General features: G+C 41.3%; 1 protein-coding gene across 1 annotated transcript in view; it reads right to left on the bottom strand.

Moving 5' to 3' along the window:
- The window catches only part of HTRA1 (HtrA serine peptidase 1), a 33,785-nt gene that overhangs the window by 14,020 nt on the left and 5,659 nt on the right, over positions 1-14,106 (bottom strand). The window contains exons 2-3 of the mRNA XM_071749601.1: positions 3,297-3,396; positions 2,743-2,947 (exon numbers count right to left, since the gene is read on the bottom strand). Of these exons, the coding sequence (XP_071605702.1) occupies positions 2,743-2,947; positions 3,297-3,396 (305 nt within the window). The remainder of the gene's footprint in view (positions 1-2,742; positions 2,948-3,296; positions 3,397-14,106) is intronic.

The following is a 14,106-nucleotide window of genomic DNA, read 5'->3' as shown; positions in this document are numbered from 1 at the left end:
TCATGCCATATCCAGCTTTTTAAAGGGTTATTTGTACCGTCACATTGACTTCTTTAGTCAGCAAATACTTTTCATACTTTTCCACTTCAACAAATCATTACTCCTGTGATTTTACAAAGCCTTTTATCAATCTGAATGATTGCAAGGCATTTCAGAATAAAAAGGAAAGCTCAAACACTGAATTTGAATGGATATGTGAACATGGCCCAGGAAAGTACAGTCTGAAAATCACCTTCTCAGCTGCCTTGAACGTTTTTAATGAACACTTAAAATTTCATGTTTCTAATTCTCTAAGTGCAAAGCATCACTTGTCCTAAAAACAAAGAATGCCTCAGGCCTCACCTTGGATTGAGATTTCCCAAGAGCTTGATGGAAAACTGGTCTCTCATCCCAGCAATAAGCCCAAGCAATTAAAAAACTTTTCCTCAAGTCTTCTCAAAATTATCTTGAGATTCAACAGGGGCCAGGGGATATCAACACAAAAGGCTTGTACAACTGACAGGACACTTACTGAGGGGATGTCCAGCACAGATTGATATCTGTATTCAATTTAATTTGGAGCAGAAATATAAAATTTGATCTCCTGCTGCCCAGAGGGATGTGTTAAGATGACATTACCTGAGGAAGACAGAGGGGGCCTGCCCAGCTCTTTCTGCCTCCAGGCAAGGAGACATTTCCCAAAGTTTCATTAAAACCAACCAGTTTCCTCAGAGAGAACTGAATATTAATGAATCAGTTCTTCCCTTCTCCACCACCAAAAAGAAAATTGTAGCTGATCTGGCTCTAGATAGCTCTAAGACAGAAAAATATATATATAAATTAAATAGGATGCAGAGCTCATCATCTGCAGCATGTGCTATGCTGGCCAGCTTCAGAAATCAATACATCAAGACAAAGACAGAACCTTGAATTAATAAGTTGTATAAAGATAATTACAATTTTTTGAAAAATTTCTCTTAACACAGTCTAAAAGCTGCTGCATTCTGGATCAAAAATCATCTGTTCTTTCCAAACACCTACAAACAACAAATTGATCTTCCACTTGCAAAACAGGGTCACAACTACATTAAAAAATAAATTGATGGAAGATACCCTGCACCAGCACCAGACAGTGATGATTATTATTTCATTATGCAGCAGTAATTTTTAAAAAGTAGGAGTATCTGCCATCTCACAAGTCATAACTAGAATTGCCAATTCCAGTCATGTGGAGCAGTGGTTTCTGCTGCAGGCAACTCCCATGGCTGCATTCTCTTTTTTTCCAAGCTGCTTCCAGTTTTCCAGGTTCTCCATTCCCACAAACAGCTTACTGGGGAAATTTTGGAGCCATCTCTTCAGAGTCTCAAATAACATAAAACTCCTTCTCTGCTCCCTTCTCAAAACAATCTGTCACATCAGGTCAATTTCTCCTCTTTATCTCACCAGCTCCTCCCTATGAAGCTCTCCCTGTTGCTGGAAGTCCTCTCCTCCTCATTGCCATTTTCTGGTCTATTTTCCCCATTTTGTGCTTCCAATTATAAATCACTTTTCCAGCTGCCCTCCACTCCTCAGCCTAATGCTGCCAGATCCTGGGGATCTTTCCCTGTCCTTTGTTACTGCAGATCTGCTTTTGCTTACTTCATTCTAAATTTGGGAAAATAAGCAATTGGTAAACCTGCAAATGGGTTGCTTCAGGAAAACAGAGGGAAAAAAAAAACAAACATGGCAAAAAATTTTATTGTTAAGGTTTTATGCCATGATGATATTAAGGTTTTAAATAAGAAATTAAAAAAAAAATCTTTAAAATTACAAAGGTGGAAAGAGCAGCAGGAGCACTTCATATCTTGGGTCATCCAAGGGTTTTGCTCTAGACATCTGATTTAGTCATGAACTCTGGCACAAACACTTTTGACCTCGCTGGGGAATAGGTCTGAACTAAAACAACACTGCAAGATCTACACATTTTTGAGCCATGTGTTTCAAATGAAATGTTCTCGCCTGTTGAATTAGGAGGTCACCAACTAACAGCCCCAAACAAGGGAAACCAACAGGAGCAACCCCAACCAGTCCCATACATCAAACTGCATCTGCATTACACAGTATTTCAACACAATATTCCACTTGCTCCACGTTGCTGATGTCTGCAGAACCCCAGGGCAGCTTCTCTGCTGTCCCAGGAGGCAGAGTGATGCTGACAGCCAAATGTTTGATATGGAGGAAAGCTAGGGATGGGAAGCTGCATTCTCATTTGTTCAGAAAACCATCTGCCAATGTAAAAGCATCTTTCCAAGCTGGTTTAATTTGCATGCTCAGGATGTTTCCTAAGATATTTTCCATTTTAGTGTCTACATCAGTGTGGTACAGCCCTTCAGAGGGACAAATGCATCCTCTAGAAGCAATTTTTTATTTCAGTAGAGGAACATGAGAAGGACTAATACATCCCACTACATATCTCCAGTTCTCCCCAGAGGGAGAGAATTATATTACCCAATGTATGTGTATATTACCCAGCCAGCAAACTATGTTGGTATCTTTTATTTTGAGGATGCATGCAGAAGTGCTATGCAGTTACTTGCACTACACTGACAGGGGATAAAATTAACCACAACCAACCACAAACTTGTGTTTTAAAAAAGTGCATCCACCTACCACAGCTGTTCTCTGCAAGTCAGGCCATAAACTACCTTTTCCTCCAAACAGGAAAATCAGCAAAAGCTTTTGGAAAGGAGGATATAAATGAAGAAGCGAAGATGTCTTGCTCACCTGAGCATCTATTTTAATTAGTGCAATGTCAGCTTTTTCATCCACATCTTTAATTTTAGCTTCATACGTTTCACCATTCTTCAGCTCCACCTTCACCCTGTTTTTGTTGGTGACAACGTGGGCATTTGTCACTATCAGTCCATCTTCTGAGACGATGAAGCCTGAACCACTGGCAACAGGGATCTCCCTCTTTGAATAAGGAAGTCTAAAAGACACGGGAAAGAAATATTTATCCCTGCAAAAGGGAAAGAAATATTTATCACTGCAAAAAGTTGAAAGATCACAGATCACTCCAAATAACACTCAAAGAGTCTGTTGGGTTTTTAATGCTTTAGGAGATCTGCTTTTACTCCCTATCACTAACAAGATCATCTTTTTTTTTTTTTTTTTTCTTTTTTTGCCAAAACACCTAAATGTTATCTCCAATTCTTAAACAAGGAAAACGTTTATAATCTCAAACAACTCTCTGCTATTCCATAGCAGTGATCCACATCACTGCCACACTGGCAGCTGTTTTCAAGAGCACAAAAATCAAAACTTGAGGACTTGTTTACTTGCGGAATAATTCAATGTGAACCACAGCAGGAGCTATCTTCTCCACCACATCTGCAATAAAGTTGTATTTGTGCCTCAGGCTGTTAGGATGTTCTTGGCCTGAAATAGAAACAGAAAACATGTCATGAGTTCATCGAGTGACAGGAGAAGGGGTCATTGCAAAACACCTGAATTAAAAAAAGCTCCAAGGGAGTGTATTTCCCCCCCTTAAAAGTCATCTGCAGCACAGCCCTTTTTGTCCCCAGATTTTCCAGGATCTTTGCATTGAGATGGCATCATGCTCATCACTGGGATAAAGGGATCCGTGAAGCCTTCTTGTTTCAAGGGCATGTAACTGGGCCATGGAGCAGCGGTCGAGGCACTGGAGGAGCCAGAGATTTGTGTCTGTCCTGCCCTGGCCAAGTCTTCCCTTCTTGAAAGGCATCTTGTACTCAGATGCCCCCATCACTGCTCTCACCTCTTTTCTTTTCTGATGCTCTGCTTAGCTTCTATGGTCTTCTCAGATGAAACAAACAGGCTCTGTTCCTCTGCCAAAATATGCCTGCTTGGTGAGTTTACAAGTCTCACACTGCGGCATTCAGAAAATGCTGAGGACAACAAGGTCCTCACCCCAGTTTAAGCCTTCAGCAGCTGCTCTGGAAGCTGAACTGAGGGACCAGCCTTGCACTGCCTCTCCCACTGCTGTCCCTCACAGCTTCAGCCACCGGCCTGGCACCTACAGGTGGATGGAAGTTACACCTGCTTTACGCAACCCTAACTCAAGGCATCATTCCCACTGTGGTCCATCAGCTCCAGAGAGGATCCCATGCACTTACAAGGCTACCAAAAAGATATGGACAGGAAAACAATGGGAACACAAAGCTCTGCATTCCTGGGCATTGCTGTAACACAAAAGCTCCTGGTCACCCAGTATTCAAGAGAGGTCAATGGGATTTTCAAAAGCAACTGGGTATCAAATTCCCATTGTGGCCAACAGAAAACCTGTCTCCACCATGAGATGGCTGAAAATCTCTGGGACAAAAAAAAAAAAAAAAAACAAAAATTCAAAATTCTGACACAACTTTCCCTTTTCCCAAGAAGCTCAGGGATAAAACTTTTTTTGTTGTTGTTTTCTAAATGGGGAGCAACTAAGGGACTGCCACAAAGAATTATTTTGTATTTCCCTAGAGGCAAGAAACACCCTTTGTTTTCATTAGTCTCCCCATTTTATCTGGTGCCTCCATCTTGTGTTACAAAGGCTGACTCTGGAATTGACTTTCAGATGGCTGGTAACATGCTCTGCTTCTCCCATCCATCCTTGCCCTTTGGCTTCTAAATCCATCCAGAGATTAAAGCACTAAGCAGCTTGTGGGTGCTCTAAGTGTCTGTGATGTCGTAACAGGATGATTTATTTGCAGAATTACAGAAGGAGACAGAAGACTATCCTATAAAATCACCCCACTACTGATACCTGAATGACCTTCACAGTCTGGAAAAAAAAAAAAAAAAAAAAAATCACACTGGAAAACCAGGCAGACTTTTAAGGACAGACTGGAGGCAAAAAGCCAAGGCAGGAGATCCAGGGGAATGATTTTGGAACAAAGCTTTGCTGCTTATAATACTAATCAGAGACTGGTCTGATTCAGCGGTGAACAGTGAGTTCCTGGTGATTTACCAAGGGCAGACAGCATGTGCTGCCCTCATGAGAAGGATGGATGCTCAGCTCAGCCCCTCTCTGATCCCACAAGGACCTGGCTTTGCCCTATTTATACCCTGTGAAGCATCTCGAGGGCTTTTAAATGCAACCCCTCCTTACCAGCAGCCACAGCAGCAAGCACATAATCTGCTCTGCAGTTTCAGAGCACAGTTTGGAGAAGTTAATCTGCTTTATGAAGCAGGAACCCTGATCTGGAAACTTGTGTCCTCAGCTACCATTTTCCTTCAAAGTATTCTGTGCTTTTTCTGATTTACACCCAAGCTGCTTTCCTTGGATCTCTATGCCAGAAAGGCACCAGGGTTTGCAGATTGACAAACATCAAATTACCAAGGGATTTATGTCTATTAGAAATACTCAGTATTAAAATGAGCCATGTCATCACTAGAAAGCTGACAAATAGAACAGGAACATTTTGGAAAACTGATAGGAGAATGAGAATTGCAATTGGGAAGCATTCAGTGCCACTAGAACAGGAGCTGTGACAGATTATCAGACAGGATTAACACAAGGTTGAGATAAAATGCCACAGGGCATGACGGTATCCATCAATATGCTTTTTGATCACAGCTTATAAAATGATTTCATCCCCACTACAAAGCTGCAGGGATGTTCAAAGGTCGCATCCTGCCCTTGACAAAGAGAGCTTCCAGGGATGAACCAACAGGAAACATTTGGGCTTTTCCAATGCCTTTAGCATTTCCAAATGCTTTTTTAGCATTTAGCTATTCACGAAAAGAAAGGATGCCAAAGCTGCACGTGGTGAGACTGCTAATACCTCACCTCAGAGAGCAGCCTTCCCTTCAAACCAAGGGCTAAGGATGCCAAGGTTTCAGATGGGACACTCTTTTGTGGATAATCCACCTCCTTTCATGGTCTCAAACTTAACCACACAGTTAAAAGGTCAACATTTCATACTCTGAACCAAAGTTAGATAATAAATACTGATTCATGGCATACTGACCTAAAAAGCTGACAACAGTTGGCCACGCCTGCCCCTTGCTTATGTATTAGGAATTCTTGCATTGTGTAACACAGTTTTGCAAGAGCTCTTGAACAACTGCCCATTTAAATGGAAAACATACCTTTTGGGAGCAAATAAACAAGGCAAAGTAACATTCAGACAAATTCATTGAGGGCTAACAAAAAAAAAAAGCAAAATAATTCCTGCCAACTGGTCTTTACCATCACATGACAACTTAAAATCTGAAGGCCAAAGCATTAATATGTTGAAAAATAAAAACCCACTGAGAAAAAGCATCACAGGGGAAAATAATGAGAACAAAAGGGACATGTGTAATGGTCACCATAACTAATGGCTCTCTGGGATTACTGAGCCATGCACGTGGTGGCTGGGAGCTGCACTTATCCCTCCTACAGGCAACCACCACCATGTAAAATTTTACCTGAGATTTGAATCCCCAGTAAGCAAAGGTGCTTACTACATAGAGGCCTTAATTGCCATTAAAACAGCAGTAACACAAACCTACTCTGAGCAGATGCTCCTTCCTCAACCTCCATATGTCAGTTTCCAGCCATCACCAGCCACTGTAGCAGACAGACCTTCTGCAGGAGATACTTTCCTCTTCTAACACACATTTTTTCACCTGTACTTAAGAGCTAAGGGATTTATTAAGAAAAAAAAAAAAAACAAACTTCTAAGAATGCCAAGGGTCGCGTGCAACATCCTCCAAATTTTCAGGTTTAAAAAGCTCGAGACTCTGCAGTGATTTAAGTAAACTGTGCTTGACTATTAAGCAAATAAAAAAAAAAGGGGGGGGATAGCTCAAGTTTTGATTGATGATGTGATTTTGACTATTTAATCCCCACTGCCTGTGTATTTTGACACACACATCTAACCACAACATCCATCCTGACCTACAAGTATCCTACAAGCACGTGGATAGCTCTTTAACACTGTGCTTAAACTGGTCCCCAGAATGTACATTCCTGGGTATAACCAGTGTTGAATCATGTGAATAATGTTTGCCCAATTTTCTGGCCTTTTTCTTAAGTTTGTTTCTTTTTTCAAGCCACACCCTTCTGGATTTTATTCTTTACTGACTCTTTTCATTGCTTTTTTGGTTCTGTGTTTAGGGTTGGGTTTTTTTCTTATTTTGTGAGGTGTTTTTTAAACATGGAAAGGTGGGCTGGAATGAAGCTCTAGGTCCTGATGTTCAGATCTTCTTAGACTGTTATTCTTCCTACTTATATACTGTGATAATTTTGTTTTGTAACATTTTTATTGAACTACTGCACAATGGCCCTAAACACCCATGAGGATGATTAAGAAAGTGTTATTAATGACATTATGAAGAATGGTGTTGTGAATTCAGTTAATGATTTAAAAAAAAAAAAAAAAAAAAAAAAAAAAAAGACTTAAAAAAACCCATAAATAGGTTACAGCATGAAAAATTCCCAAGGCAACTAATTTTTCAAGGACTTCAAAGGTGTGCTGGCTGCCAGCCCTTGGTGGAAAAAGAAAATCTCTGCCAACTGCCACTAACAGGGCTAATATCAGTAAACAAACTACTAGGAGGCAAGACAGAAAACCAAGCTGTGGAAAAAAAGTACACTTGGCTGTAAACAACTAAAATAATGTGGTTTCATAAAGATGAGCCAAAAAGCATATTAAGATCTGGGTTCTGATTAGGTCAGTACTCAGAATGGCACCGATGCTTCAATGCTTACAAATTACACAGGCTGCTCCTGGCGATCCTTTGAGCTAAACTGAAAGGATGCTTTGGAGATAGAAATCTCCTAAAAGTATCTCCTAAAAGTAACCTCTCCTGTTGTGAGAACTGTATCTGCTCTTCTGCAAGGTCTTCTCTCAGCATAGGTTCACCTCTCATGAGAACAGCTCTTTATACACATTTTTAGGCACAGCCCAGTCAAAAAGCCATTTTTTCCCCATCCAGTTTTCATGTGTGGCTTTACTTTCCAACAAGGGGCTTCAGCCTTCACCTCTCAGGACCAGCTCAGCTCACTGCCCATTCTCCTTTACTTCCCAACTTCATCCAAGGCAGCCAAGCCCATGCTCAGACATCACCAACACCCCTGTGTCTCCTTTCCCAAACAATTTTCTCACTCACTGGGACATTTTTTAAAAGGCACACCCCAGAAAACATCAGCAAGTCTCCTTCCCCCCTCACTTGGGGGGACCACACCAGATATCCTCACATTCTACTTCAAGAAGCTCAGATTCAGTCTGGAATCAAGCTTTTCATTTCTTTTTTTTTTTCTTAAAAAAACAAAACAAAACAACCTAAGAAATTTTCATTCATTAAGATTAAAAAACAAAAAAAACAACAAACAACTTCCCATGAAACAGAAATCATCCAAGACAGCTGCAACTATCAGTAATTTTGAAACTGTCAAGGAGGTTGCTCATGTGGAAGTTGCAGGAGGGTGGAGCAGCACCTCCAGGTTCATCATTAAGGATGCTTCATCTTGGAAGAGTGCAGCATCCCTGTCCTTCCAGGCAGGCTCAGCTGGCAGGGTTGTTTCACCCCACCCCAGCCACCAGCCCCAGTGATACCATCTCAGCTGGTGGGGTCTGGGGCCTGCTAAGTATCAGGCTGGTGCCAGTGGAATAAAATTGGGCTCAGATCCAGGGGTTAATTTATCTTCCCCTTTCAACTCCAGAGCACTCCTAAGTGATTCTATGAAATCCTTGCCCAGTTACACAGAGGAAGAGCAGAGCAACCACAACCTGCTATGGGATAACTACAAGTATTAAGCTACCCGGGCTGCTGGAAATAGATGGGTGCTTCCTCCTGCACTTGCTGCTTGCTTAAAATTCTCTCCAGACACACAACCCTGGGTGCATACACACATTAGGGTCTGAAAGCACAGCCTGGGTTTGGGTTTCTCTGCACAATGAAGCCAAAGGGGCTCAAGCACTCAGGAAACCTCTGGGCTGGCAGAACCGGGGACACAAACCACAAGAGTGTAAAATTTTACTTGGAGAATTTCCACCCTCCCAAATAAAACTCCAGCCTCTGGTATTTGCACCAACTCCCATTTGTAGCATATAGGGAAATGTTAAAACCTCTGGTGCTTCTATAGACACAAAAATTCCAGCAAATGTGCCTTGATCACACTGAGAATGGTGGGGCCAGCAAGCTCTGCTGGAGAGACACAAGGAAAAAGTGATGTGTGGGAATCTGCTGCCACCCTTTAAAAAAAAAAAAAAAATGACATAAACCTGCAAGCCTAAATATTCCACTTCCTATTCAAGGATAAATTGTGTAATACACCAAAAAAAGGATATTAAGCAATGAAAACACTAAGTAAGAAACAACATTCTACCTATCGTAGATGATTAGCTTAAGAACAACTTTCAGATTAGCAGAGGGAATTTTGAGAGGTCTGAACCACAGCAACTTGCTAATAAGTAATAAATCTATTACATCAGTTATTTTTTTTCCCCTGTGTAATCCAAGAAGAAACTAAAGACACTTAACAGATTTCTGAAAATAAAAATCTCTACTATTGGGCCATCCCTAAAAGCAAAATATTTTCTAATTAATGGAGAAAATTCAAGAATTTTACTCTACCAAATGGGAAACAGCACAAATCTTTCCTGCAGCAAGAACAACTGCAAGATTAAAGTAAAAGTAAAGTAAAAGTATTTATAAATATGTAAAAATGCTTTCTGGCACAAACGGAAGCTTGCAAAGGGAAAATAAAGTCCATTTTTATCACAATAATATTTAGCTATTGATCATAATATTTAGAATATTTAGATGATCAATTCCCTCTTGGAAACTTCTAACAAGCGCTCTGCCACATGCTCCAGAGATCTTGCAAGTAAGAGGCTTTGAATTTTGCATTTTCCCTGCTGATCCAAAAGCTTGAAACCATCAATTGTAATCACTAATTTTTAAACAAACCAGAAAAAAAAAGAAAAAACCAAACAAACCTGAAAAACCAAACAAACTGAAAAAAAATAGGGAATCTATAAGTTCTATCTATAAGTTTGTGGAAGAAACGGACTTTTAAGTTAATGACAGCCAAACCAGTTTCCAGACCAGTGTGTGGTGGCTCATATGTCGTAGCACTTTTGGGTACAAAAAGATGAATAAATTGTATGGTTTAATTGATATTCTCAAGAATAAAAGCTGAATTTATTGCCTTTGAGGGAACAGAGTGTCAAAGAGTACCCAAAGCCCACGAAGCAGCAAGATGCTGCTGGTACAGAGGTTGCTACAATGCCTGGGCAGCTCGGTCTCTGTGTCCACCCTGTGCCCAACCACTGGTCACAAAACAGAGAGGTCAAATTATTGGAAATGCTAATGTGTGAATAAGTAAAAATTTATATTGGTAACAGGAGTGACCAGGGTACGTGAAGAGAACAAAACAAATTGCTCTTTAGAATTTCTAAACCAAGCTGTGGCTGCCCCATCCCTGGCAGTGTCTCAGCCTGGGTTGGATGGGACTTGGAGCAACGTGGGCTGGTTGGAACTAGAAGACCTTTAAGGTCCCTTCCAACCCAAACTGGTCTGGGATTCCATGAAAACAACAAAAAGAAGTATTTGAAGATAATTAAAGTGTAAAGCAGAGAGACTTCAGGGAACTTTGTTGCATATTACTAAAGACGCTGGACAGAAGTCCCAAATTCAAGATTTTCTTGTCAATGTCCTTGGGCAATGTGCCTGCAGCTTTCCTGTAGCAAGTTCCTATTCAATTTTAGATTTAAACTTCAATTTTTAGCCAAACAGGAACATTTCCTACCACTTGTCTACAAGGCAGAGTAAGTAGTAAATGAACCAGACAGAGTAACTTCTCTTGCAACTCCATTATGGAATTGCCAGATAGATACCAAATAGCAGGACGGTTCTGCAGACAGAGGAACACCCAGGATGTGTGTGCCTTGGTCTAAGTTGTGTTACTCAGTGTCTACACAACTTGTGAAACATAATTTGAGTCCTCAGTGTCATAGATTTATCTTTAAGATGGGCAGAACTCCTGATTTTATCTCACAAGAGTAGTGCTGGGCTCCAGCAACCCTCGCAGGGAGAAAAAACATCTATAAGAACTTTGAGAAATGCCAGAAATGTTTCTATGAACCAAGTTCATTGCCTGCCCCTGAAAAAAAAAAAAAAAAAAAAAAAAAAAAAAGAAAAAAAAATTCAGTATAAGCAGGGAGGGCAGGAATCCAGAGCAGAGCAAGAGCTCCATCCAACACAACAGGAAACTGCGATTTCTTCTGTAAACACCAGCGGTGAGGTGGGAGGAAACCCAACTTCTGCATAAACAGCCAGGCTGGAGCCCCAGGATGGAGGAACGCAGCCCTGGGAGGAGGAACAAGCTGTTCCCAGAGCAGCATTGCCATATTCATACAATGCAGAGCCCGGGCTCATCTCAGGAGACGACAAATTGGTGGCAAAGCAGCAGCCTGGTGACACGGACGGAGCGCCCCGGGTGGCCGTGCCAGCAGTGCCCAGGACAGATGGGACGCAGGGATCTGCCTGGGGGGTGAGGAGGGGAGGAAGGGTGCAAGCTGATGCACAGACACACAAAAAAATCATGTGGAGAGCAATTCAGGACAAGAGCAAAGCATGCTGAGCTGAAAACCATCATTAAAGGTAGTCCTGTCTGAACTGGAAATGTTAAGAAATAGAAGGCAGGTAGTTATGGAAAAGAGGCTGCCTGCAGACAGATGAAAGGAATATTTTAGTCAACAGGTTAAAGCAGACGTGGTATTCTCTGCTCTGCATAAGGCTGAAAATATAGCAGATGAGTCAGGAATAAATTTCTCCCCTGCTTTTTTCAGCCCTGCTCAGTTTACATCCCTTCCAACTCGGGTCATCCCTGCTCTACATCCCAGCTCCCCGCATCACAGGTGGAGAATGAGAAAACATCTCCAAAATACCTAATAAGTAACAACAACATAGTAATTCTTATGTCTTATGTGTAACCAACAGCTGTTTGATCTTGAAAATCCCTCATAATTATAAAACCTTTAAGGTCTCATTTTAACTACACAAGAAACTTTCACACTGCATCTTTAGAATAAATCCCTTTTTAAGAGAGACTTCTACTTCCAGAAACCCTGGTATGTAGACACAAGGGAATAAAAACAAATCCATGTTTTCATGCTTTTTAAATATTTTTTTCTCTGAGGGGAAACTTAAAGAAAGCCTCTTAAGATGGAAGCCTAAAAAAAAGCCTCCTAAAATGCTGCTTCCATGCAGCTGGAGAGGGCTTGGATTTTACCCCTCAGCTGTGGCAGGACTTCCAGTGACACAGAGGTGGCACACAGAAGGATCAAATCTATAGAGAAAAACCTCAAAACAGTAATAAAATACACATCCCTCCTCCTATGGGGCTTTGTAATTGTAGAATGCATAAAGCCAGCACAATCACATAGCAAAAAATCACAGAATTACCTTGGTTGGCAAAGACTTTCAAGATCATCAGCTCCAAAAAGCCACAGGATCTACACACTGAACAAATCCCTCAGCCTCTGCCAGTTTTTTCTACATGTGTTTTAAGAATCACCCCGAGAGAATCCCGATTTGTTTAAATGGGGACAGGGGAAGCCAGAGAGTGTTTAGGCAACAGAACTGGATGAATGGAGATGGCATCTCTGCCATCCTGTTTTCAGAACTGCAGAAAGGAGGTGGCCCTGCCACTGGTCAGCCAGCCACTGTCACACAGCCCCCTGCTCCACCACAAGCAAGGTTAAAAGGAGAGCAGGTTTCTATTTCATTCTCTCAAATATCCATATGTTTAGGATATTTAGAGTCCTAATCATTATATTCACCAATACTCTACAAATACTAACTACTTACAAATTGGGGTTTTGGTGTTTTTTTTTTTAATTTGCATATTCATACTTTATAAGTGGGGTTTTTTTATGCCCACTTTTGCCACCTGAGTGTGTAGGAAAGCAAGGGTAAGCCAAGCTTTACCTTTCTAGACAGAGGTCTACATATGGACCTCTGATCCAGAAAGGGCAGCTACACCAAACAGTGTATATGTGGTCCTGGAAAAAGGAATTAATCACCCCTTTACCACCACAAATGTATGAGATTTGTAGGGGGGATTGTTTGTTTGGGGGGTGAGATGGTGGAAAGGGAGAGAATTGCTTGGGTTTTCCATCCTTATTAGTGCCTGGGCTTGGTCCACCCATTTCTTTCCTTCTCCAAAATTACTTTCTGCAGATACAGGTTGACAGATCATCAATGCAGTTCACAGAATGAAGCCAAAATTGCAGTCTGCAAGTTTAAGAAATAAAGTAATGGAAAAGAAAACTAATGGAAAATAGAGCAGCAATGTTGGCAAGGGCAGAAAAATGAAGAGGGACTCATAGAAGCTCCATTTGCTCTCAGCCCTGCTACTGGCTTTACTGGTTTACCTTGAGCAAAGCTCTTTATCTTCTCCTGCCCTAGATTCACTATCTGTAAAACAGAAAAATGACATAGACCTCTGAAAAAATATTGTGAGCTTCTCCTAATGCTCTCCTATACACACTATTTAAAATTTAGGACTATTGGACAGCTTTGTTCATAGTTACAAGATTTAATATGCATTATCCCATTTGTCAGTTGTTTGTCAGGAAAAATACGTGCAAATGCAGCAATCAGAAGCAGGGAGTTGTTTTTTTTTTAAATTTGATGAGCTCCATCTCATCAATACTGCTGGCAACAAGCCTGTAAAGCTGCATATTGGAATTATTCACTGCATTCTGTTACTCCCACCTCACCAAAAAGGCAACTTCACAAGAGCAAATGGAAAGACTGAGAAACCCTGACAGAAAGTGATGGGTACAAGAGCTGGATCCATCATTTAGTTAACACAGGAAATTTTAACAGGGTGCCTGTAGAGTTCCTCTGCCGTGAGCCTCAGCCCAGCCATGACCACACCACAGAAACTCAGTGTGCAATAAAAGCAGAGCCCCATGGAGCTCCTTGCACAGATGGGATTTTTTTGCACACATTTCTGTCTCCAGCATCAAGCTCCTGGCTCAGCACTCACAATGAATTGCACAACCCAACTGCCTTCCAGCCTCATGTTTCTTATCAGTGCACCAGGGTAGCTGATATTAACCCAGAAATCCAAGAGCTGTCCTGTCTGGCTGCCTAATTCATCTCCAGTCACCACAACGT

Source organism: Heliangelus exortis, chromosome 7 (genome assembly GCF_036169615.1).
Source record: "Heliangelus exortis chromosome 7, bHelExo1.hap1, whole genome shotgun sequence".
NCBI classification, from domain to species: Eukaryota; Metazoa; Chordata; class Aves; order Apodiformes; family Trochilidae; genus Heliangelus; species Heliangelus exortis.
The sequence above is the reverse complement of the archived record's forward strand: the minus strand, read 5'-3'. Positions and strand labels throughout refer to the sequence as shown.